The 26,501-nt window shown below is 41.7% G+C and overlaps 1 protein-coding gene across 1 annotated transcript; it reads left to right on the plus strand.

Annotated features, from left to right (window-relative positions):
• Positions 1-73: 73 nt before the first annotated feature.
• LOC134541552 (uncharacterized) lies at positions 74-19,884 on the plus strand. Its single transcript, XM_063385065.1, has 5 exons — positions 74-226; positions 735-1,341; positions 2,272-3,708; positions 9,491-9,722; positions 18,029-19,884. Exons 1-5 carry the CDS (start codon positions 74-76, stop codon positions 18,498-18,500), a joined length of 2,901 nt encoding a protein of 966 aa, XP_063241135.1. The 3' UTR covers positions 18,501-19,884.
• Positions 19,885-26,501: the final 6,617 nt, after the last annotated feature.

A 26,501-nucleotide genomic window follows, 5' to 3' on the forward strand; every position in this document is an offset into this window, starting at 1 on the left:
AAAAGCGTAACACGTTCCTTGGATTAATCGGAATTTCATTAAGTACAGGAATGGCCTTCGTGCGGGAAATGGGATGCGGTCCACTTGTGCGTTTTACTGTACCTCCGAGAAGCACGCCACGCACAGCACTGTACCTCCGACAAGCACTCCACGCACAGTACTGTACCTCCGAGAAGAGCTCCACGCACAGTACTGTACCTCCGAGAAGCGCGCCACGCACAGCACTGTACCTCCGAAAAGCGCTCCACGCACAGCACTGTACCTCCGAGAAGCGCGCCACGCACAGCACTGTACCTCCGAGAAGAGCTCCACGCACAGCACTGTACCTCCGTGAAGCGCTCCTCGCACAGTACTGTACCTCCGAAAAGCGCTCCACGCACAGCACTGTACCTCCGAGAAGCGCGCCACGCACAGCACTGTACCTCCGAGAAGAGCTCCACGCACAGCACTGTACCTCCGAGAAGGGCTCCACGCACAGCACTGTACCTCCGAGAAGCGCTCCACGCACAGCACTGTACCTCCGAGAAGAGCTCCACGCACAGCACTGTACCTCCGTGAAGCGCTCCTCGCACAGTACTGTACCTCCGAAAAGCGCTCCACGCAGAGCACTGTACCTCCGAGAAGCGCGCCACGCACAGCACTGTACCTCCGAGAAGAGCTCCACGCACAGCACTGTACCTCCGAGAAGGGCTCCACGCACAGCACTGTACCTCCGAGAAGCGCTCCACGCACAGCACTGTACCTCCGAGAAGCGCTCCTCGCACAGTACTGTACCTCCGAAAAGCGCTCCACGCACAGCACTGTACCTCCGAGAAGCACGCCACGCACAGCACTGTACCTCCGAAAAGCGCTCCACGCACAGCACTGTACCTCCGAGAAGAGCTCCACACACAGTACTGTACCTCCGAGAAGAGCTCCACGCACAGTACTGTACCTCCGAGAAGCGCTCCACGCACAGCACTGTACCTCCGAAAAGCGCTCCACGCACAGCACTGTACCTCCGAGAAGCGCGCCACGCACAGCACTGTACCTCCGACAAGCGCTCCACGCACAGTACTGTACCTCCGAGAAGAGCTCCACGCACAGTACTGTACCTCCGAGAAGCGCTCCACGCACAGCACTGTACCTCCGTGAAGCGCGCCACGCACAGCACTGTACCTCCGAGAAGCGCTCCACGCACAGTACTGTACCTCCGAGAAGCGCTCCACGCACAGTACTGTAACTCCGAAAAGCGCTCCACGCACAGTACTGTACCTCCGAGAAGAGCTCCACGCACAGCACTGTACCTCCGTGAAGCGCGCCACGCACAGCACTGTACCTCCGAGAAGCGCTCCACGCACAGTACTGTACCTCCGAAAAGCGCTCCACGCACAGCACTGTACCTCCGAGAAGCACGCCACGCACAGCACTGTACCTCCGAGAAGCGCTCCACGCACAGTACTGTAACTCCGAAAAGCGCTCCACGCACAGTACTGTACCTCCGAGAAGAGCTCCACGCACAGCACTGTACCTCCGTGAAGCGCGCCACGCACAGCACTGTACCTCCGAGAAGCGCTCCACGCACAGTACTGTACCTCCGAAAAGCGCTCCACGCACAGCACTGTACCTCCGAGAAGCACGCCACGCACAGCACTGTACCTCCGAGAAGCGCTCCACGCACAGTACTGTAACTCCGAAAAGCGCTCCACGCACAGTACTGTACCTCCGAGAAGAGCTCCACGCACAGTACTGTACCTCCGAGAAGCGCGCCACGCACAGCACTGTACCTCCGAAAAGCGCTCCACGCACAGCACTGTACCTCCGAGAAGAGCTCCACACACAGTACTGTACCTCCGAGAAGAACTCCACGCACAGCACTGTACCTCCGAGAAGCGCTCCTCGCACAGCACTGTACCTCCGAGAAGCGCTCCTCGCACAGTACTGTACCTCCGAGAAGAGCTCCACGCACAGCACTGTACCTCCGAGAAGCGCTCCACGCACAGCACTGTACCTCCGAGAAGAGCTCCACGCACAGCACTGTACCTCCGTGAAGCGCTCCTCGCACAGTACTGTACCTCCGAAAAGCGCTCCTCGCACAGTACTGTACCTCCGAAAAGCGCTCCACGCAGAGCACTGTACCCACGAGAAGCGCGCCACGCACAGCACTGTACCTCCGAGAAGAGCTCCACGCACAGCACTGTACCTCCGAGAAGGGCTCCACGCACAGCACTGTACCTCCGAGAAGCGCTCCACGCACAGCACTGTACCTCTGATGAAGCGCTCCTCGCACAGTACTGTACCTCCGAAAAGCGCTCCACGCACAGCACTGTACCTCCAAGAAGCACGCCACGCAAAGCACTGTACCTCCGAAAAGCGCTCCACGCACAGCATTGTACCTCCGAGAAGAGCTCCACACACAGTACTGTACCTCCGAGAAGAGCTCCACGCACAGTACTGTACCTCCGAGAAGCGCTCCACGCACAGCACTGTACCTCCGAAAAGCGCTCCACGCACAGCACTGTACCTCCGAGAAGCGCGCCACGCACAGCACTGTACCTCCGACAAGCGCTCCACGCACAGTACTGTACCTCCGAGAAGAGCTCCACGCACAGTACTGTACCTCCGAGAAGCGCTCCTCGCACCGCACTTTACCTCCGAGAAGCGCGCCACGCACAGCACTGTACCTCCGAGAAGCGCTCCACGCACAGTACTGTAACTCCGAAAAGCGCTCCACGCACAGTACTGTACCTCCGAGAAGCGCGCCTTGCACAGCACTGTACCTCCGTGAAGCGCTTCACGCACAGTACTTAACTCCGAAAAGCGCTCCACGCACAGCACTGTACCTCCGAAAAGCGCTCCACGCACAGCACTGTACCTCCGAGAAGCGCGCCACGCACAGCACTGTACCTCCGACAAGCGCTCCACGCACAGTACTGTACCTCCGAGAAGAGCTCCACGCACAGTACTGTACCTCCGAGAAGCGCTCCTCGCACCGCACTTTACCTCCGAGAAGCGCGCCACGCACAGCACTGTACCTCCGACAAGCGCTCCACGCACAGTACTGTACCTCCGAGAAGAGCTCCACGCACAGTACTGTACCTCCGAGAAGCGCTCCTCGCACCGCACTTTACCTCCGAGAAGCGCGCCACGCACAGCACTGTACCTCCGACAAGCGCTCCACGCACAGTACTGTACCTCCGAGAAGAGCTCCACGCACAGTACTGTACCTCCGAGAAGCGCTCCTCGCACCGCACTTTACCTCCGAGAAGCGCGCCACGCACAGCACTGTACCTCCGAGAAGAGCTCCACACACAGTACTGTACCTCCGAGAAGAGCTCCACGCACAGTACTGTACCTCCGAGAAGCGCTCCTCGCACCGCACTTTACCTCCGAGAAGCGCGCCACGCACAGCACTGTACCTCCGAGAAGCGCTCCACGCACAGTACTGTAACTCCGAAAAGCGCTCCACGCACAGTACTGTACCTCCGAGAAGCGCGCCTTGCACAGCACTGTACCTCCGTGAAGCGCTTCACGCACAGTACTTAACTCCGAAAAGCGCTCCACGCACAGCACTGTACCTCCGAAAAGCGCTCCACGCACAGCACTGTACCTCCGAGAAGCGCGCCACGCACAGCACTGTACCTCCGACAAGCGCTCCACGCACAGTACTGTACCTCCGAGAAGAGCTCCACGCACAGTACTGTACCTCCGAGAAGCGCTCCTCGCACAGTACTGTACCTCCGAGAAGCGCGCCACGCACAGCACTGTACCTCCGAGAAGCGCTCCACGCACAGTACTGTACCTCCGAGAAGCGCACCACGCACAGCACTGTACCTCCGAGAAGCGCGCCACGCACAGCACTGTACCTCCGAGAAGCGCTCCACGCACAGTACTGTAACTCCGAAAAGCGCTCCACGCACAGTACTGTACCTCCGAGAAGCGCGCCTTGCACAGCACTGTACCTCCGTGAAGCGCTTCACGCACAGTACTTAACTCCGAAAAGCGCTCCACGCACAGTACTGTACCTCCGAGAAGCGCGCCTTGCACAGCACTGTACCTCCGTGAAGCGCTCCACGCACAGTACTTAACTCCGAAAAGCGCTCCACGCACAGTACTGTACCTCCGAGAAGCGCGCCACGGACAGCACTGTACCTCCGAGAAGCGCTCCACGCACAGTACTGTACCTCCGAGAAGCGCACCACGCACAGCACTGTACCTCCGAGAAGCGCGCCACGGACAGCACTGTACCTCCGAGAAGCGCTCCACGCACAGTACTGTACCTCCGAGAAGCGCACCACGCACAGCACTGTACCTCCGAGAAGCGCTCCACGCACAGTACTGTACCTTCGAGAAGCGCGTACAGCCTTGGGCCAGGTCGAGCGGGGTAATACCCTAGCGGCGACACACCAGGAAGAGACGTGTTTCCGGCCGCCTCAGACCGCAGGCTCCTGAACGATGGATACACATTCCATTGGTAGTTAATTCCATACTCAGAAAGAATACACTGGTTTATTTCTTGACAGTCTAGAGGATGGATGAAAGAAGTAAGGGAGTTGATTTGAATAATAAAACACCTTTTTGTTATAATTAAGTTTAATGCTAATACCGTGCAGGTATGTTATTATGTAAGTCTAACTCTACTCACTACTTGATGTCACTTCTATGATTCTTCAGAGCGAGATACTTTGAGCTTTTTAACAAAAGTACAACATATTAGCCTTTATACAGCTAAGATTCATTTTGCTATACAATGGCCAAACATTTGACAACCTAAATTCAACTTTATCGGTAGAGCTAAAGGGCGGCACACTGTCGCCTGGGACACTAGGTGCCAAGCCACGCTAGTTGTCCCTGTGTGGCACACCTGCTGCGGTGTCGCCTGGATAACAACTGGTCGGCGCGATAGGCTACAATTAAAATGCTCTGACCTAAGGACTGCTTCTGCAATCGTCCCACTGTTATATGGAGGAGTCCAAGCCAGCGTGCAGACCAACACTTTCTTTCTCCTCTGTACTCCCTGAGACAACTTTTTTTTTTTTAAAAAAAAAGCCTAAAAAGCAAGCTGCCACCCTTCAAATGATGTCGTTGCGAAGGGGGGGGGGGGGGTGCGAAAGCTGTATTTAGAAAATTTGTAACTAATTATCATAAAAATATGTTCAATTTTTTTGAAGTTAAACTTATTTAGGCGTGTTATGGGAATATGATGAGAGTGAATTTTTACGATGCGCGCGCAACATGCAACGAAATAATCACAGGAAGATGGTGGACCCACGAGTATGAACACAAACACATATATATTTACTTTCATAAAAATTACGGGACATACCACACTTATTGTTGTGCCTAATGAAATTATGATAGTAAAACTAGATTGGAATACATTTGTTAAACTAAAATAGTTATAGTAAAGAGTAATTTCAAGTTTTAAAAAGCATACCGGTAGGCGTAATAATACTGGTATTACAACCAATATAATATTTATATTCTCCTTACACCCCTATGTCAGGCTTCGTAGCACAGTATTTATAGTGCTAAATAAACGTAATTAAAAACTTGGCAGTAAGCAATATTTTTACTTTTTTTTTAAATTACATATTACTAGATTATGCAAATTGTATGTTACGCAGATGTATGAATACATATTTGTTTATCGTATTGCTATATATTAATAAATACATTGCTCGGTCCATTGGACTTTTAATACTAGGTAAGCCTTAGTAATCTGTTTTTATTTTAAGTAATATTAAATTAATCATGGTTGTTAGGAAATTAATATCCACGAATTCGCACACTGCGCGCTCCGCCGTGGTTCGCAGCGCACAGTATATACCCGGCATAGGCGTCGGAGAAAACTACATAAACGGTAAACATTAATTTTTACTGTACTACATAGAATACAACTGACGTTTCATAGGTAACTTTTTCTTTTTCCGCTTATTTTAATCTAACAAATAACATTACTTATTATATTAAAAGTATATTTAAATACTTAGTATTTTATTGTCATATAATGTGTGTGGAAAATATTTATTGTTAACTTTTTAAAGAATTTTAACAAGATGTGCGTTATTTTAGTAAAATTTCTTGTCAAAAATTAGGTCCAAACAGGGGTTTACTATTTTTCAAGTTTTGATTTTATCGGAGACGTTTTATTATATCGCATCACTTGGGTTTCCTGTGAATTATTTTGACATTATACTCGTCCTATCAGGGCAAACTCGAGTGTAGCAAAAAACCTCAAAACGCAACCGGGTTCCTCCCCCCAACCTCTTGACCATTTGCCCTGCAAATCGTGTGATTAGATAGTCGGCGCATCAGTTCCGGTAGCGAATTCTAGTGACAGATTTGGAACTACGTGTAAGTCGCGTTCAGAAATTTAGTGATTGATATTGAATACTTGTATTGGTCAATATAATAAAAAATATTTATTTATTGAGAATATTAGTCATATAAATTGTGTTTTAAAATTTTTTCAAGTGTATTTATATAAGTGAGGTTATATTCTCGTATGTATAATTTATTTAGATTGTAAATTTTACATTATTTAATAAATAATAAAAATTATAAAATTTGATACATTTGAATAAATAATAAAAATAAATACATTTGGTAAATGTTTAAACAAATTTTATAATTTTTATTATTTATTCAAATGTATGTTTTTTATACACATGTTTAAACTAATATTGAATAATGAGTATTTATTTTATTTATTTTATGCCCCATTGATCACCCGAGGTTAAAGTTAGCTGATGTGATCCAGATAAATCCCTGGGTCTGGTCATGTGGGGTTCAATTAGCATGCATTAAAGCAAGCAGGTGACTACTGGACAAGGGGAAGAAGAGTTGAGCGGGGCAGAAAAATCACCCATGCGGGGGTTGGCCCGCATTTAAATTCGTTGCGCAAGCCCCCAGCTGCCCGTAAAAAGAAATGGGCTGCTGTAAATATTCCCTTCCCCTAGCGCCGGAGCCGCGGCCAGGCCAGCGGGACAGCCTCGGTTCTGGCAATATTCACAGCGGCAGAAGGCAAGACAAGCCCTGCAAGCGGACAGCTAGGCCTGGTGTAAAACCAACAGGAGCTACGCCGAAAGGATGGGGAGAAATCCCGGTGGTCCTCCCTTGAACAAAGAGATACCCTGACAAGGGCTGGGATGCAGAGTGCCACCCTGCAGTCTCCGTTATGAAGACCTTGGAATGCTGGAAATCCGCGCCAGGAGACCCGGGTCCTCTCCCGTCGCTGCAAACACAGTCCAGCCCACTCACTCACGCTTCGCGCTGTGGAGTGGTTGCTATTCGCCACTGATCCAGACCATCGGAGTCGCGTTCGGGCCCAGTACCGTCGCGACTTGCTCACAGAATACTTCCCATGATGGGGGGGGGGGGGGGGCGGACCCCGTGATGGGCGCGTGTTGGAACCTCACGAAGGTGAAGAGGCGGTGCTGTGCCCCTGCTGTCGCCAGGATCTCAGGGGACATGCCGACCGTGCCGGGAAGAACTTCGTGCCTGATTGAAGTATTAATAACCTAACCAACGCCATTGTGCGCGTCCAACTCTCGACACCGCAGCCTGAGCATGCCACTCGCTGGCAAGGTCAGCTTCAACGGTGCATGTTTGAACTGGTGTATATTTGCACAGGCTCAACTCCGCCGTGCTGCAGGGATAGGCGGCTACCCGCCTGCGCCTGACGCCACACCTACTTTGGGGAGTATTTAGGAAAAAAAAGGGCAACTCAACGGGGTTTGAGCTTACTGTTGTGCACCGCGCCACGGGCCATTTTCGCAAGAAAACGGTGTTCTTTCAAGTACTTATTATTTTAATTACTTCTTCAAATCAGTATTGTTAAACATTGTTATATGAGTATTATTTTAGCTGTGTAACTAATTTTTTTTTTTGCTGGTAGGTATAATGCTTTTCACGCTTTAGTTTGACAAGGTAATTATTTGTCACAAAGTATTATTTCACTAACTAAATCACACATCGTATTATTATTATGAGCCCATGAGCTTGTAAATATGTTAAATACAAATAAGAATAAGCTGGTTAAAAAAAAATAACAAATCCCGTGCGTAGAATATTAATTGTATTTATTTCAACTTTTTGGCAATGTGGTTATAATGTAAAGAATTGCATTTAGGTAGGACCGTCCCTTTTAGTTATCGAGTCGTGGAGCGGCGGACATGTTGTCATTGTTCATTAATTCGAATACACAACATTACCAAGATGCTAATGAAAGCATTGCAGTATGTCTATGTAGGAATATTGACAGAATCTTTTGCTCTATAACTCAGTGATAGGTGATATTTGCAGAGCTACCAAATCAGTCTACGCGAATGCATGATCACATCTAACCTAGACATTATATAAAATCAAATTAAAAACTAATTTATTATAATCAATCACAGCTATGAAGTTTACTAAACAAATTATGTTTATTGTGTTTTCAACACTGAGTAATATTTATTGTTATTAAATCAATATTGAAGAATCAATAATTATTGATATCCTAATCCATTATTTTGTATTAATAATTTATTAATTAATGTTTATTAATATGTTTCTCTTTTAATCAAATTTCTAGTAAATACGGTACATAAATGTTAGGATTCTTAAATACTTGAAAAAGAATTGAAATAAAAAAAAACCTCGAGCTGTTATTTTTATTGTTATTGTTATTAAATTGTATAAATGTTTTTTCTGAGTACCTAATATATATGTACTAAGTAAGTATTATCATAAATGTGGTTCAGATGAAAATTTATCAAAGTTGATATACTTATTAAAATGTGTATAAATCGTAGCTATGAATGGTTTTCATGCTATAGGTAGTTAAGATCCTGAAAATGTTAATATCTATAACATTTTATGGTTTTTTTATTTCGAGTGAGTAATATTTATTGTTATTGTTATTAAATTGTATAAATGTTTTTTCTGAGTACCTAATAGATATGTACTAAGTAAGTATTATCATAAATGTGGTGCAGATGAAAATTTATCAAAGTTGATATACTTTTTAAAATGTCTATAAATCGTAGCTATGAATGGTTTTCATGCTATAGGTAGTTAAGATCCTGAAAATGTTAATATCTTTAACATTTTATGGGGTTTTTATTTCGAGTGAGTAATATTTATTGTTAATTAGTCATGAGCAGTTATTTTGAGTAAGTAGACTAATAATTTTGTTAATTTAGAAAATTGTCCTCTCTCTCTCACACACACACACTCTGCCATTTTACCCCTTACGATATACTTACGAGTCAAGGTTTGAACTACCGGTACCAAAGAAGTTTCACTTCAATTTAATGTACTGAATTACAAGCGATCATTTTTTTTTTAATGAAGTATGTAGGCTAATTTCTGTTGAAAGATTTCGAATCCTGAAAAATTACCCTCTTCGGTGTTGAGCTGGATGCGTCCTTGCCACCAAGAAAAAAAAATTTCCTGTTTGATTCTGCACGTCATCGTGCCCGGGGAATTTCCAGGTGAGTCTTGCCACAGTCCCGCGGACGACCAGCTGACCAGCCTGCGGTCAGTTGTCCTCCAGCTGCGGAGCGGGCGAGGGGAGAGGCGCAGTGCGAGACGAGACCCCGCCAGGTCGACAAGATGGCCGCCTCGCGCCACGGCGTGGTCACGTGGCACGGCCTGGGCGCGCTGGAACTAGCCTTCCCGTGCGTCACGTGTTCCTTCGTCGTGGTCCTCCTGCTGCTGTGCTTCTGCTGCTGCCCGGTGCTGCTCTACGAACTCAGGCAAGCCACCGCTCGCTCTCTACACTTGCCATTACCTAGTAAAACACTGGCCTGATTCCTTATCAGTAGAGACAGGAGAGGTTAAGCCAAGTTTAAAAACTATGCTGTCGCAACAATGTAGCACATAACCAAATTCAGTAAATCATGGTCTTTTTTTAGGAAAGTCGCAAGACTTCACCAACCTTACAACTTAAAATTACAATACTATCGAAATCAAAACTCTTCCCTTTGGACTTCTTTTGATACCTAATTCATATTTATCATAGCTGTGTCTGAATACATAGGGAGGCGTCTTCAGTACATAAATCCCTACAGCCCTTAGCAAAATCAGCCGCAATGTATAAAGGACCCATTTCTAATGGACAGCTAGTATCCGAATACTTTTACTGCTAGCACCACCTGTTGAGAATTGGGAGCACTAATGTGCATGTAGCCATTTTGAGTTTTGATATCTACTAATAATCAGCAAAACGTAAATAAAACCAGTTAAAACATAATTTATAATTATACATTTTCGCGATCAAAATAAAAAGTTTGTTATGAATTACAAAATACTAAAATAAATTAAAATGAGCATTTAATATACCTTATAAGTTTAAAGTTCGCCTTTCGGTAATTTTTACTATCGTTTTCTTTTGTCTCTATTTGAGTTATCCCTTACGCTTGTAAGGTTTTAAACAAATCTTATTAAAAAAAACCTAACTATTATTATATACAATCAAAATAAAATACAATTCTGAAGCTAATGGATGTAGGGACGCATCAGTGGATGCGAGTGTCGCATCCCTGGAAGTCTCGGTTTAGTGGACGGATGCAGGGACGCATCAGCAGCCCTTGTGAGGATTCTAAAGCAACGCAAAGATGGCCGTGTCAACTATGATGCACTTTTAGCTTAGCTAAGGGATCCTTTAGGCTAGTATTTGGATAAAGCTCGTGAAAACATTTGAAATCTAGATTTTTATTTTTAAAAAGTCAAGTTTCTATTTTATTATATTGTTTGTAATGTACTTAATAAAAACAACATCGTTGCTTTCTATTCACGTACCCATTGTGTTCGTCTTAACAATTTTTCGGAACTATTACTTCAAATATGGAAGGCGAAAAAAAGCCGAAACACAAGAAGTTGAGTGTCGGCCGATGCTTGCGTTGCGATTTGGCGTTGTACATAGTTTATAGTCAAGTAAAGTATTTGAAAACGTTGAACTTATTGCGTCTTGCGTTCTTGAGATTTTTGTTTAGTTTATAAACCCTGCCTAGGACAGGGTATATTTGATGTGAGCTTATTTCAAGTGCTTACTCAGGAAAGGACGGGGTGGGGGGGGGGGGTGGTGGGGGGGGATATCTATCACCCACCCGCCCGGTAAAAAAAAATCCTAAAAATCCTTTAAAATTCTGGCACTACCACCAAACAAAGGAAAGCCTTTGAAAGCAAACATGAAACACTAAGTTCTATCCCCACCCCCCTCACCCCCCTTCCCATACTCCAAGATGAAAGAAAATCCCGTACGCTCCTGCTTGTAAGTAGTTGTAAGACGCGCTGTTGAGTTGTCAGCTCGGACTGCGCCAGGTTGCTCCCTGGCTAACGTAAGCATAGTTCTGCCCTAGACTATTACTAACTGAACGGTGCCTCGCCCTTGTCTGCCATGTCCACCTCAGTCGGCTAGGTTGACCTTGTGGGGGACACAACAGGGAAGCCCCGGGACCTTAGGCTCAATGACACTGTTTTGTATGTGAAGAGAAATATATAAGCAGATCAAACATGCGCCGACTGGTTCATCACTTGGCTCTTACAACCAACAGAACTTACCAAGATAAAGATTACTTAACGAAAGGATCTGATTTTATATTTACTTCGGTTCAGGCCTTTTTTTATTTTAAAAATCATGCACATACTTATCTTACAAATATCGGAGGAGTATTATGGTTAACAATAGTTCGTAAAATTACCAAGCTTGGGTGCCCCGCAAGAAAAATAAACATTATAAATAAATATAACATATAGCTGGTTACACCAGTGGCAATTACAATAACAAGAAGACCATTTAAATATTTTAAAGATTATTACTAAAATCTTTATTTTTTTATTTGATTTGATAGTTAAAATAAGAAAAGTTCCTTTCACTTGATGTATTTAATATGTTTCGACGCGATGATAAAGATGTCCAAAAACAGATTAACATTCATGCCAAAACATGCTAGAAGCTGAAAAGAATTAAGGAATACACTTTCCTGAAATAGTAGCTGCATCCTGATGCTAATAGAGGAGGATAAAAGGCTCACTCCCATCTCGTACTTATTGGACTACATCAAGCATGGCTCGGATGTCTCACGCCACCCACAAGGACCGCTAAATAAATAAAAAAAAATAACAAATATTAAGACATCGGCCAAAAATAAACACATAAAATGATTCCGGAGGAATCAAGAAAGAAAACTCACGCAAAAGTCGGTAAGCGGTAATAAAATCACCGCATAATCCAGCGGAATTAAACAGTTAAAAGTAGTGCGATGTTCACATACCTAATGGCTGACCGACAAGGAATAAGAAAGAGCAAAATAGGTTATCTCTTTAAGAAGCTAAACCATAGATAGTGACACAAGATATCAAACTTGGTGAACAAAAATCAAACAATACTGGTTTAATTCCAAAATGATCAATAATACATCTCAGCTAAAGTAAATGAAAAATATTTAAGGTAATTAAATATCAGTGTTAAAAAATGTTTGTCCTTCATAAAGTCTTTTAAATAAATGTTTTTTTTCTTATATATATATATATATATCTTGTAGCACTTCACTTTAGATTAGAAATAAACTTCACATTTTTCACATTTTACATTAAGATATGATTAAAATAAACAAATATATTACATATCAAAGAAATTATTTTCACTATTCACAAAATTGAGCCTGCATGATGTCCAGTTTGCCAAAACAAAAGTAAAAGAGATAAAAACTCATGATAACAGGTTGAGTACATGCAACGTTACGAAGTGCAACGGCACACTTGCTCGTGATGGTCGCTACATGTCCAGCATCCCTCCGACTTTGCGGTGGTAGCTGGTGCCCGCTGCAAAACAGTGTGCATACAGACCGACCCTACAGTGGTCCGTTTGTCATTTCGAAAATAATGAGACACGAAAGATTTTTGTTAAGGTTTGTGAACTTGAGGACTGCCATGAAGGTCAAAAGTTGATTTGGAAATATTTAATTGATCTGCACCAGAGCCGTCGAGAGAAACCAAGCACCACCCCGTGATCCCTGCCCGTCACTTAGTGTACACCTTTTCAAACCCCACAAAGGTTACCATGGTAATAACGGTAAACGTGATCTGTATATATCATCATATCAGGGCAATCCCAGGCATTAAAAAAAGCCTCGAAAATCAACGAGGCCCCAATTTGCCCTCCCCTTTATTTCTAGTCCCTAATAGCCTTCACTGTAACTCACCAAAGGTATGCTTTGAGGCACTGTGCCATTAAGTGCAGGCCCCAAGTAACACCATGTGAGTGAATCCCCGCCAGTCTGTAGTGACCCTGTGGGGCCTTCGACGTGCATGTTAGTAGCTAAGTACACAGCAGAGACTTAAGTGTGTGTCATGGAAAGTCTTATAGGTACCTACATTTTTTAAAAACTATGGAGTCTAGGGAGTGGACCCATAGCTGCATAAATGCTCATACCGAAGCTTGTTCAAAAGCTCGAAAGGACACTCTTTAAAAATAATTGTAACAAATCATAAACAAACACGATAACTTCAAATCAGTTCGAGCGGTATAGGTTGGTTCCTCCTGAAACTGGTGTTGGTGCGAGGATTAAGATTGTGTGTCCGCCATCTTGGATTATACCATATTGAATTAAAAAATCATATGTGCCATTTTGTTTTCTTCTGCTGGAAGCCGCCATCGGTATTTCTGTTGCTGGAGCTCGCCGTCATCGATTTAAATAATTCCACCATATTGTTTTCTTCTTCCGGAAGTCTTCATATTTTGTTAGCTGTTTGCTCTTAGAGTGTGTCAGCATCACTTTGTCTCATGCATGTGAGGTCGATGTTCCATTACAGATCATTGTTCTAATGACTTTTGTAGACATTTAAAACTTAATTTATTGTACAAAATACACCTGAAACAAAGTGAACCATTGCAGGTAAAACTTCTAGTATGGAAAACATATGCCTTTGACTGAACAAACATCGAGACATGTACATACTAGTATAATGAGGTATATATATATAAATAACACATATTCGGACATGTATTTTTTTAAGTACTAAGGAATAATAGCAGTATCTGTTGGAGGCCGACCCACCATCTTTGTTTTCAATGCTTGCTACTAGGAGCGCTAGTGTCATGTAGTGTACACATCTTCTGATAGAGGGCACTGCCACCATATTTGTTTTTAAAATTTGCTAATAGGAATGCTAGTGTCACATTTTGCACGCATTATGTACTAGTGTGAGCTAATATCATTTTTTTTACCGCTAGAGCGCCAATTATCGTTGGGAATTTTGGCCACCACATTGAAAATCTGTAGTTATTTACCTAATAAGTCGTAAATAAATAAAAAAATTCATTAAAAAAATTATTTATTAAAATACTGATTAGTTCGAACGATTACTGTGTTTGGTTTTATCCTTGGCCGGGATCAGAAAAAGTAATTTTCCATAAAAGTACTTAATTAATTAAATATGACAAAATGTTCACAAGTGGCTTACATTCCTCAACAGCCATCCTCCATTAAGCCACAGATGTCATATTGTCCGCAATATTGAAAATCTGTAATTATTAACCTAATAATTTAAAAAAAAACTTTAAATCGACAAAATATTTACTAATTTCATATTTATAAAATTCATCTTTTACGGTCCTTGTTCGAGTCTTTGTTAATGCTTAAAGAATTTAGCTTGAAAATGATTATTTAAATTCATTTTCTCCATTAGCTTTAAACACGTTTATTAATCTAAGTTACTAAGAGGAAGTAAAATTTGCAAGATAACTGTACGACTGAGAAAATATGTTGTACGATATCACAATGCCTGCCATAGTCCGTATTCGATGCACCTTATGATTACTAGAGTGTCAAGTGTTAGTCTATACAGGCCAAGAATCTCTGAAACATGAGGCCTGATGAGCCATGGTTATGCAATACTTACGCTGGTTTTCACCATGTGCCCTTGGTTATTCTTGAGCAAACAACCGCTCCATGATTATTTTTATTTTTATGTGAGCCATGAAATTGTAACAGTTTCATTTAATTGGTGAATTTCTGTTACCAAAATAAAACTAATAATATTTTAATTAGGTATGTGGAAACATGTAGTCAAATTGGCTAAATATTTAGCAGGATGGAGCATTTGATTTGTAAATTGTAGCCAGGCTAGAAAGCTACATTGTAGACCGATAGAGCAATTGGATTCAATTGTAGCCAGAATAAGTGGCTACATTTTTAGCCAGATTGAGCGATTCCAATTGGCTACATTTGTAGCCAGGCTACAAAGCCTTGTATCCAAATAGAGCAATTGGCTACATTTGTAGCCAGATGGAGCGAACGACCACATTTGTAGCCAGATGAAGCAATTGGTTGCATTTCTATCCGGGCTGCATTTGTAGCCAGATTAAGCGTATGTCTATATTTGTAGCTATTTGGAGAAATAGGCTACATTTATATCCAGATGGAGCATTTGGCTACATTTGTAGCACGATGCAAGTGGGGCACATTGCAAAAGCCATGTAAGAGGCAAACTAGGCACTTGAATTTACATACAATTTGTTTAAAGTCCATTTTTTTAATGAATGTGCAACAAAATGTGTGTCCTAGAGGTCACATGTGTAGCCTTTAGGTAGAATATGCATACAAATGTGTTCTAAATGACGAATGTTCGTAGTCAAGTCTGTAGTTACGATTGAATAGCTATTTAATGGTTCAGAACCTCGTGGCCTTTAAGTAAGCGTTAAAACATATTTCAGGGATGCTTGGTCCTATAGTACCTAAGCGTAAAACTTGCTTAGTAATTTGGTCTATACTTATTCTTGAAATACAGCTAATAAGATATGTCAAGCACGCCAGGTTATATCCCCTAGTGTACTATAGGTCTGGCAAGTCGGAGACTCTGGTCTTTTCTGCTTGAAATAGGTCATGGCTTGTTTAAAAGGAATGACAAGAATCGAAAACCAAGACCTCATGTTTTGGTTACGCTTGGTTTATATGTCTTGACATTGGAGAATACCTAGTTAAAAGTTTTGTCATGTATCGAAAAAGGCCTGTGGTTCAGAGATGCTTGGTCTATATGCTTGACATTAGAATGACTTTGTTGAAATTTATGTCATGTATTGAAAAAGAAGGTCTCAAGGTTTGTAGACACTAGGCCTGTTTGCTTTTATTTGGAACTTTAGTTATCATAAAGTGCACCAAATATGGCCTTATGGTAGGCATAGTGATATCGAGTAACATTTTTATTCAGTCGGGCAGTTATCTTGTAAAGATTTATTGGTTTTAGTGATGAAAATTAATAAACTCGTCAAAAGGTAATACGGAAAATTAATTCGAAAAATAATGTTTTAGCATAATTACTTTAAGCGCTGACAAATGATTAATCCAAGATCGTAATAGATAAAATTCATGAATACAAAAATAATTAAAATTTTTAATTATTTATGAATATATTTCCAAATTCTTAGGTTTTTAATTATATTTTAAGTATGCGGACCATATGACATTGGTGGCTTGAATATAGGGAATTTAATTTTATATATAATTAAATACGTTTTTGAAGCAAAAATTACTTTTTCTGGCCCCAGTAAAGGATTAAGGATGGTAATGGTTTGAATCAATATGTTTTTCAATAAGATTTTTTAATGATTTTTTTTTTAATTTTTCCGAATTGTTAAGGTAAATAATTATAATAACAACTGTTTTTCAATAAGGTGACTAAAATGCCCAGTGATCTGGTAGTTGGCATTTCAGCACTCTAGCTGATAAAAAAAACCATGGCATTAGCACACTCTAGCAGACGATGTGTGCAGTATACGATACTAGTGTTCCTAGTAGCATGTTTTTAAAACATAGATGGTGGCCACACACTCAATAAGGCGATGTGTGCACTACGCGACACTAGCACTCCTATTTGCAAGCATTAAATACAAAGATGTCGGCTAGGCCACCAATAGGTACTGCTATTATTCCTTCATATTAAAAAAGATTTAATTACAAATGTGTGTTTTTTATATATAATGTATTTAATTCTTAGTCTCGAATATGTATTTATGGCCATGTGGTCAACTGCATAATGTTTACCACACCAGAGGTCCTACCTGTCATGGTGCGAATCATCACGCTTCCGATATATTTTGTACAAAAAAATAAACTGAAATGGTCTATAATGGTCATAAGAACACTGATAGGAAATGAAACATCAACCTTACGTGCATGAGATAGAGTAATGCTGGCATACTCTAGGAACAAACAGATTGCAAACTCTAGCAGAAGAAAACAACACAGAGGACATTGTGTCAACCAAGAGTGTGATCTCTATCAGGCGAAAACAAGATGGAGGCCATGACATCAAAATGAAATATGGCGGCTGGAACAATTCAAAATGGTGGAAAATTCTGGAATTTAAATTGGCAGCTGGGGTGAATGTCATCAAAGATGGCGATCAGGGTCAAATTAATTGCAGCCAGAGATAAGGTCAAGGATCAAAGACAAAGGCATTCATTATGGCAGCCATGATGTCACACCAAAGATGGTGGACACACAATAATAATCCTTGCGCAGCATCAGTTTCTGGAGAACCAACCTATAATACTTGCTGGGAGAAATTAAACTCAATTGTAACAAAAAATATTTTGCTATCCGGAAGGGGTGCAGTCATTTTAAATTTGAGTTCAATCATTAACATGACGTTTGCACACACCGTCTCCTTAACTACTTATATCCATGTAGTTCCACAGCAGCTCAATGATGCGTCACTGGCAACATCCTGATATACTGTGCTGCCATAATATTCTGTTATTGAAACACATATCTGGACAACATATACCAAAGGTGTACGAAGTATTTTCTTATCATGGACATCAGTACAGGGTTAGACACACAAGGGGGTGAGGAATTTGCTCTTTACGATTTAAAATTATCACAATATTGGGCAAGGATTTTTTTGCTTGGTTGGAACATGAGTCAAAAATTATTCTTGCACTTATGAAACACACTGTCGAAAATGAATGTTCATATAGATACACAGAGGGTCGAGCACTGTGTGTTGTACGGAGGAAGGACTGCGAGGCTGAACAGCACTTGTCCCTTGTGCGCAGGGACGAGATTGGCTACGACTACCTGGCCCTGCTGTACTCTGTGCTGGGCCTGGTGCTGTTCGGTGTGGTGGTGGAGGTGCTGCTGGTGGCACGTCGCAGAGGCCGCTTGGCGTGCTGCTGTCGCCGTGACGAGGAGGCGCCACACTCCGTCAGCGACCACCGTGACGTGCTGCACAACAAGCCCACCGTCAAGGCTCCACTCTGTGACGTGCACGCACCGTCTCCCCGTGGCCCGCCGCCCGCCTACGACTTGGTCTCCATCAACGATCCCGCCTTGGTGTGCCACACCAGCAGCGCACAGCCCACAAGTCAGCTGGACATCAATACATCACTCCAGCTGAACATGGAAGGTTATGCTTCCAATAACAAACCCAGAAGCCACAGTGAAGATGCCAAACCAGCAGACTGGCAAGGAAACAAAACTTCTGTGCCAAATGACACCAACACATTATATTACTCAGACGCCATATGAATAATAACAAAACAGTATACCACCAAATCAATGAGAGTTTCGTTTCTGATGCCGTCTGAAGAAAACCTAGTAGTCAGCAGTTGGACATTAGTACAACAGTCCAGCAGAGCATTGAAGGTCCTGCTTTATGCCCAAGTGAAGTCAATGGCAAAATAATTGGTGGGAAGAAAGACGTGTCTTGGTTCAAATGATGCCGCTTGGGGCTGCTCTGCAGCCAAGTGGATGAATGTGAGCGATGAGCGAGTGAATCGAAATCCTGAAAAAGTGCTCTCTTGCCAGATTTGGGGCGGTAAGCAAGTTGACAGGAAAAGAACCCAAAATGATTTGAACTGTCTCGTACTAGCATGATCGAAATAGAGCCAAGGAAAATGAAAACAGTTGAAGTAGTACCAATAAACAATTTCCGCTAGCACAACCAATCCTGAAGGTATGGTACCTCACTTAGTGCTACAGTATCGTTATTGGTGCCAATAATGATCTTTATCACTGTGATTTAAAATACTTTGCTGCCCATGTGTACTTTCTCAAAGAGGACATCAGTATTTTTTTAATGTAGCTTATTTTGTGCTGCTCCAGCAACAATGATTTTCAAGTCACAATTTCTTTGAGCTTCTTTTTTCCGTTGGAATTTCGTGTAAAAATAATTAAGTGAGGTTTTTATGCAATCAAAGACTTGCTTTTAAGCTACAGAGTTTTTACTACATTGGAGTCTTGTTGTCAACCCTACATTTCTACAATCTCTTGTCAGCTAAAGTCTCGATTGTTTCTTTAAGAAAAATACTTCTCAGTCAGGCTGTGATTGCTTTCAGTCCAGTTTCCAAGTTCATGACCAGTCAAAAACCTTTACAGCATGTCAGAAATTGTTGAGTAATTTATTTATATACTGAGCAATTAAAATTGTCTTAGCAGCACAGCTTTACTAGTGTGTTCAGTAGTCTCTGCATTTTTGTGAATATTTTTACTTAAATGTTATGTAGCTATAATTAATCATGGCTTTAATAATTGGACAATAGTTTTCTCCACATGTTTATATTTTTACCGTTTTGAGCTAAGAACAATGCAACATGGCAACATTGTAAACAGCCAGTAAAGATGTGAACACAAGCAGCTTAAGGCAGCTTCCTGTGCCCCCTGAACCAGAGAGAGGAATATGTAGGTATTTGTGTTTCAGAACCTACCCCCTTAGAAACCTATATTTTGTAATTACTGTGGGCTTCGTGGGTGGAAATCCAAACACAAATGCCTAGTTCACTGTGTTTCAAAATCATCCCTGTCTTTATTTACCACTGGAATGCGATGACAATTGTTATTTATTGTATCACCCATATACATTTGTACGACTGTTATTTTTTGTATCACATAATAAAAACTGCTCTGAATGAAATTAATATCCTTTAGGAGTTGTTCCAATATGAACACATCAAAATCTAAAACACTAATAATTATCTTTATCTCTATAAACCATAAAATGCTTGACAAGCTTCATATTGGCATTTACCAGCGAGTACAGGAAACCGAATATGAAAACTTGAACTTGAAAACCATCGTCACCAATTGTGATTGCTCCTATTTCGTGGTGATCTGTCCTTTTCATGTAAATTTCATGACTACCTATCAGATCTGCCTCTGTGAACGGCATATCGCCGAATGGCATAACGCCTTAACTCTTACTGACTCTTGAACTGTGAAAAAAATATTTTATACATGCAAATACACTGCAGCACTACCTTGCATATGGGGCCAATCTTGATGACTTGCCCTGCTTTATTTGTTTTGACCTGAAATTATAGATGATTTCTTATGTCATGTTTAACTTTTATTGCCGTGCTCAGACTGCAAACCCCTTTGAGAATTGCATCTATAAGCTTATGGATAATGCTTTTTATTGAAAATTTCTTCAATTGCCATGTAAATAGCATCATCTCCATGTGGTTTAACAGTATGATATCATTTATGGTGTGGCACAGTTTATTGGTTGTCCGAAATTTAAGGCAAGGCAGATCGTCGATGACAATTTGCTCCTCATTAAGTTATCTAAGGGTCTATTTACCTTCACCAAGCCCCTGTACACTGGTGTCGCCATTTTAGATTTATCTTAATTATATCTGTATGATTTTCGCTATAATTATGTGCAGGTTAAATAGTTTTCTCCTTCTCTGCACCTGCATTATTCAGACACTGATTCAGTTCTCTACCACATCGAGTGTCATGTCTTTAATTGTTAAAAAATTGGCCTCACTAATTGACACATCGAATTATGTACCAGATATGGTTCAGAAGTTTCCCTCTTTTAATAATAGCATGACTGGTGCCATGAAAGATGAAGCTGCAGGGAATATCACCATAGAGTATGTTGCTCTTCGACCCAAGCTTAATGCATTCAAGTTGGACAGCACTTTTACGCTTAAATAGAAGGGTCTGAAGGTTAGCGTACTAATATGACTACTATTCAAGCAATATCTGGATGATTTGTACACACATTCTCGGGTTTGGGGAACACAATATCATTTTCGTTCTTGGAATCACGTCGTTTGTATGGAACGAGTGACTAAAGTGACGTCCCCAGGGGACAATAAACGGAGCATCTCACATGATTGGATCAGTACACTTCCGTGAGGTCATTGCCATCTGGACCCGAACCTTGAACCCCTTTCCCCTGAATTTCTTCTATTGAATTTCAACATGAATTGGACCATATTTTTTATTTAAAATTGTATACATCTTTTTTTTTTCCTTTACCTTCACGCTACAACTAAGACACCATTGCTGATGTTAAAGGAGTAAAACTTTGCTACACCTGTTACACGGACTTGACAATGTGCCTGTGGAATAAACCCTTGATGGCAAGGTTTTGTGTGTGAGAGAATAAAAATGGGTGAGAAAGAGGGAAGAGAGGAAGAGAGATTGAGAGAGAATGAGTCAAAGATGGATGAGAAAGAGGGGATAAAGATGGGGTAAGAGGGAGAAAGAGTGTTAGGGAGAAAGAAAGATGGCGAGAAAGAGGAGTGAGAATGAATATAGAAAAAGAGGGAGAGAAGAAGGGTAGGATGAGAGTGTTTAAACCTGTTCCAACCTGATTGCCTTTTCTCCCTCCTTCTTACTTCCCTCTACCACGACCTTCTTAAATCTTATGTGAAAGGATTTTACAGATGTGTGAATAATGTTACAGTTTATCCTAGCTTTGAAGGCCACTACCAGTGCTACACTGTCTCCCCACCATTCTCAGACTCCCGAAAGATGAGTAACTTCATCATTGAATGGTTTTGAATAACCTTGAATAATCTCATTTCCACTACGAACATAAGTCGTGTGCCTCATCAACTTGATATGGGAGTCATGAATAAACACACGATCAAGTTAAAATTACCGAACGTCGTCTTACAACACATGCTGTCTTACATTGAATACTGTATAAAATCGACGAAAAATGAATATAATCTATAAGTACAAAACCTTTTATTTTGAAAGAGAAGTATGACCATTGTGCATATAGCAATGAGGATTGTGAAGTCAACCATGAACGTTTTTTTCTTTTGTATAAATATTAATCCTCATTATAAATACTTTATACCTTAATTCTTAAAAGAACATAAATGATAATACGATATGATTCTGTCACGAATAAATAAAAGATTCATTAAGCTCAAGATACATTGTGTGTTTTGTTTTCAAATTACCACTTAATGTTTATAAAAGTCCTGTTAATAAAATAAATTGTATGCAGTGCAGAGTATAGGAGTGAGTTCCAAAATTTTTGAAGTCATTTTGCGCGCATCATGTGCACACAAGGGAACAATACTTGTGGATGCCACTTCGAAATGTCGTCACAATTTTGATCACTAAACTCTAGTGGTGCGTAATGCAACTAAATATTGCAACTGTGGCTTACTCTGGCCAACATTTTAAATTTAAAAATGTATCGTGCTCTATCTGCTATTTCTTTTATTATCCTCTTGCAGTGAGTAACACAACTAAAGATTGCGCACCTGACTGCCATTTTGATCACAATTCCCTAGCGCTGAGGAGCACAACTAAATAGTGCATATGTAGTGAACTCTGCCAACATTTTGGAAAATTTTAAATAATGCATTCTCTTCCAAACATTTATAAAATTAAAAATACATGTTAGTGAACCCGCAAACATCCCTGACACTACTGAGCCGAAAATCAGTAATTTCTTGGCTCCATTTTTCAACTTTTATTTATTAAATTATTTTTACTTTCCCATAAGCTAGAGTAACTCATCAAAATTTATTTTCTCATCTATACCACCCAGGGCTATACATATTAAAACATTACTAGTGGGTCTTAGAGAGTCTCAACGTCTCAGCAGAGATATGCAGACGCTTACACGCAGCGTAGGCTGGCCGAGTCAATTTTATCTCCCTGCCTAACGTGCCTTCCACCTTGTTTCTCACGCAGGGGTACCTGCCTCGTCAGGCGAGCCTAGCTCGCTTTCCCAGGCTCGAGGCCCTGGCGAGCAAAGCGGATGTGATGGTCTCGGCATAAAACAAACACTTCCCCGCCACCCCTGGCCCTCTTAGGTTTTCTGCTATGCTTCCAGGAACCATGACCGAGGCAAGTACCATGCCCCTTCCCTCGTCAACCCCTCCTCTCCTTTAGGAATAAGCCACGCCTATGCTTGCGCTCCACGCACGAGGCTTGTGCGCGATCTCTCGAGCACAACCGAAACTAAGCATGCTAATGTCAGTTTTTCCCGCCAGGGAGCACCACCTTCCAATCCCCCTTTGCCTTAGACGGCATACAGTAACACCACCGCTCGGTGCGCTATCTCATGGTGCCCGTGCCAACTAAAGATGGCGCAGCCATAGAGAGTTTTAGATTTTTTTTTTGTTGCACTATGATGCCCACAAGCCCTGACCAATCCCAAGGCACTTTTCCTCCCATGGCCCACCTAGCTCCGCCCACTCTGTTTCTCTCTTCCCCCCTCCCCCTTTTCGGTTTTGAGCCCATGCAGGAACTAAGGGACTCTCTCAAGTAGACAGAGTCGTCAATCAACTGTGGTACAGGGAGCATCCTACATCTGCCGCGCTACTTCTACCGCGACCGCGTCTCTCCTCCTGAGAAGTCGGACATCAAAGATCATAGGATGTAGTCGCGACGACCAAGGGAAAAACCCCTTACAATTTTAAGTTTAGACATCATATTAGTGTTAGTGTTTTTCTGGTGAACTAAGTGGGTGCTACCGTGCTAGTGGACGTCTACCATCATGGATAGATAGTACCACCGACCTACCCCACAATTTGTGGGGTTTTCCATCCCTAGTGATGAGTAGACAACCACATCTATCCCCACTGAGTTCCCGATTTCGGCCATCTAAATTCCACGCATCGTGGTGTCAACTTTAGTCCGCTATCTGCCCCGTCACACATCGCCGTTCGGATGTCAGCACTACGCATGCAGCTAACTCTATGTTTGGAAGACACAATGTAAGAAATCTTAAAGTTTTAAATTTTCTACGAACAATTTGCGAACTATTCAACTACCATTTAAAGAAAAAGGTATACAATATAGTAATGAAAAGTACTTGTCAATCCAGAATTATGGAAAGTAGTTTATTTTTGATTTCATTACTCTGAAACCTTGTTTGTGCAACTTACTTTAAAATAAATGTAATCTGTAAAGTAATTATCAAAGTATCCGCGGCCGGCCTGCGTGTAGTAAAATTCAATTCAATTATAATTTAATGTACTAAATCTTGAGTTTACTGAACCTGTGAATTTTCATAAAAATATTTATTGTCATTAGTTTGTAAGTCATTAAAGTGGTAACCAAAAGTATTAACTTCCACGTTATGATAAATCTGGCTTGTCCAAAATAAAATAAGTTAACTATTAAAATAATCTAGAAGTAACCAGATTTCATTGTTTTATTTATATTTTTATATATTACGATCCACCTTAACACCCACCAACCTTTTGGGGTGTTAACACCTAAATTCTTTGTATTTTACCTGTGTTCCGCCTCTGTTCACTGTTCATATGTCTTCTTGACGTATGCCATGGCCCGTACGTTTCTAGGCCTTTTTGTTTTTTTAAGTACCTACTAAGTCTACAGGAACGCAGGGTCATTACAAATGGTAATCAGAGCGTGGTTTCTTACAAAATGATACCATTAATTGGTTTGTTGTCTTTTGGTTGTCACCTCATTTTTAATATAGGTATAACTTATAAAACTTCTTTATGTTATAAGATTTTTTTGTGAACTGCATGCGAGCGTTTTGTCGTAATTTCGCGCCGCGTATCTTTTCTTTCAAGTAAGGCCATTACCCCTACACTAAAGTATAAATTTTGTTCAATGATTCTGGCTATGCATCTTCTTGCAGGGATTCTTGTATTTTTTGTTCTCCCGTTATGATTTCCGGCCAGCTGTGTCGTAAATGATACATTTGATTACGTTTTGCCCCTTACTTTAGGACCGCAGCCATTTTGACAAGGCTGCCAACTCTGCGTACCTAAATTCTCCTCCGTCTAACGCCACGTCTTTTGCCGTGCGCGATGCCAGCATGCCTTTATCTTTGAGCGTTGGCAGCCCTGGGCCAGCTATCAGCCGCCACCCCTTCCCCCTCCTGACAATTGCCTGGCGCTCAGTCGCCAGAGCGACGGAAGTGACGCGTCTTATCACCAGACGTAAACAGACCACCCCTTCCCCCCTCCTTTTGGTGGTCGGCGACCTGCGACACCCACGTGGTCTACGACGTTAGTCCTTGTTGATAAACTCCTGTCAGCAGGCTTTTTTTTTTGTGCTGTGGTATAGCCGTGGAAGTCTTTGAAAAGAGCCGCGTGCGGCTAGCGAGCCGCGGTCTTCCGACCTCATGTTTGCACCAACTTACATCCATGCACGCTGCTCTCGTGCCAAGCCAAACTGACATATTGCCAAAAGAACTAGGAGCCTATCGACCCCATGACCCCCGGAAGCCGAAGAAGGGCTGGTGCCAGCTCTTACTTTACTTACTGCGCCGGCGTGAGAGGGGAGGTGTCGCTCAAGCCAAGGAGGAATCACTATCCGGAAGGGGAAAAGGAGGGAAGCACCTGTCCTGACAGGCCAGCTACACGAGGCTTGGCGCGATGTTCAAATCACAAAATTAGTCGAATCTACCACCAGCTAATCTATGTACATCCAAACGGTTTGTGAAAATTGAAATAAAACTGTTAAATGAATGTTAAAACGGCTAAGTTAACACAGTTCAAAATAAGTTATTCTTTATTTTTTACTTCACACAGCAAAGCATAGAAAATCCTACCTCTGTACTCTTTTAAAAATATTGCCTCAGGGACGTTGGGAAACTACTTATTAATAATGAAACAAGTTAAATTTGGAAACGTAGCCATTACCAGCCCATCGTTATCGCCACTTGTTTGTTGAACTCTGTTTCTCGCTCAGCCACCTTATATCATACAATTGTGGGAAAAAATTTTTGTTTATAAAAAACTGCATTGTTTTTAATGTTGACTCAGGAATCACTCTGCAAACATTTAAGTGTGATAAATTTCATCCTATGACATAAGGATTTATATGTTTTCAATCTTTAAAGTAAAGCTTTTTCCTTATTTACATTTACCTTTTATTTTATTACTCTTGCTTGTGTGTTTTCTGAAAAATGTACTTATCATGCCTTGCGTTGTTTAATGCTGTAACATGCCAAAACAAAATATTTTAGAAAGTAGCAACGGAATTTTTTCAATTCTGTTTGTTTAAAGTTTAAATGATTGTGAAAAAACATGTTTTAAGAACATTGTAAATTTATTTTTGGAGAATTATAAAAAAGTACAAATGTTACAGAAAAAAAGTTTATTTAAAATAACATTTAAATATCATTAAGGCATGTTTCACAATAAAACTAAAAATATTACTAAAGATTCATTGTTTCAGATAATTGTTTATTTTACAAAACAGTCTGCCAGATCATATTCGTAACCTCAAGTGTAATAGTTTTAATCTCGTACTCTAAGGGATCCGGAAAATAGGTTTAGCAATAGG

This window comes from Bacillus rossius (genome assembly GCF_032445375.1).
Source record: "Bacillus rossius redtenbacheri isolate Brsri chromosome 4 unlocalized genomic scaffold, Brsri_v3 Brsri_v3_scf4_1, whole genome shotgun sequence".
NCBI lineage: Eukaryota > Metazoa > Arthropoda > Insecta > Phasmatodea > Bacillidae > Bacillus > Bacillus rossius.

Excerpts from the sequence above, each read along its gene's own strand:
- LOC134541552 (XM_063385065.1), top strand. The coding sequence starts at position 74 with ATGCGGTCCACTTGTGCGTTTTACTGTACCTCCGAGAAGCACGCCACG. Across the intron at positions 227-734 it reads AGCGCGCCACGCACAGCACT|CACTGTACCTCCGAGAAGCG; the intron begins GTACCTCCGAAA and ends CTCCACGCACAG. Across the intron at positions 3,709-9,490 it reads CGAGAAGCGCTCCTCGCACA|CTGACCAGCCTGCGGTCAGT; the intron begins GTACTGTACCTC and ends GCGGACGACCAG.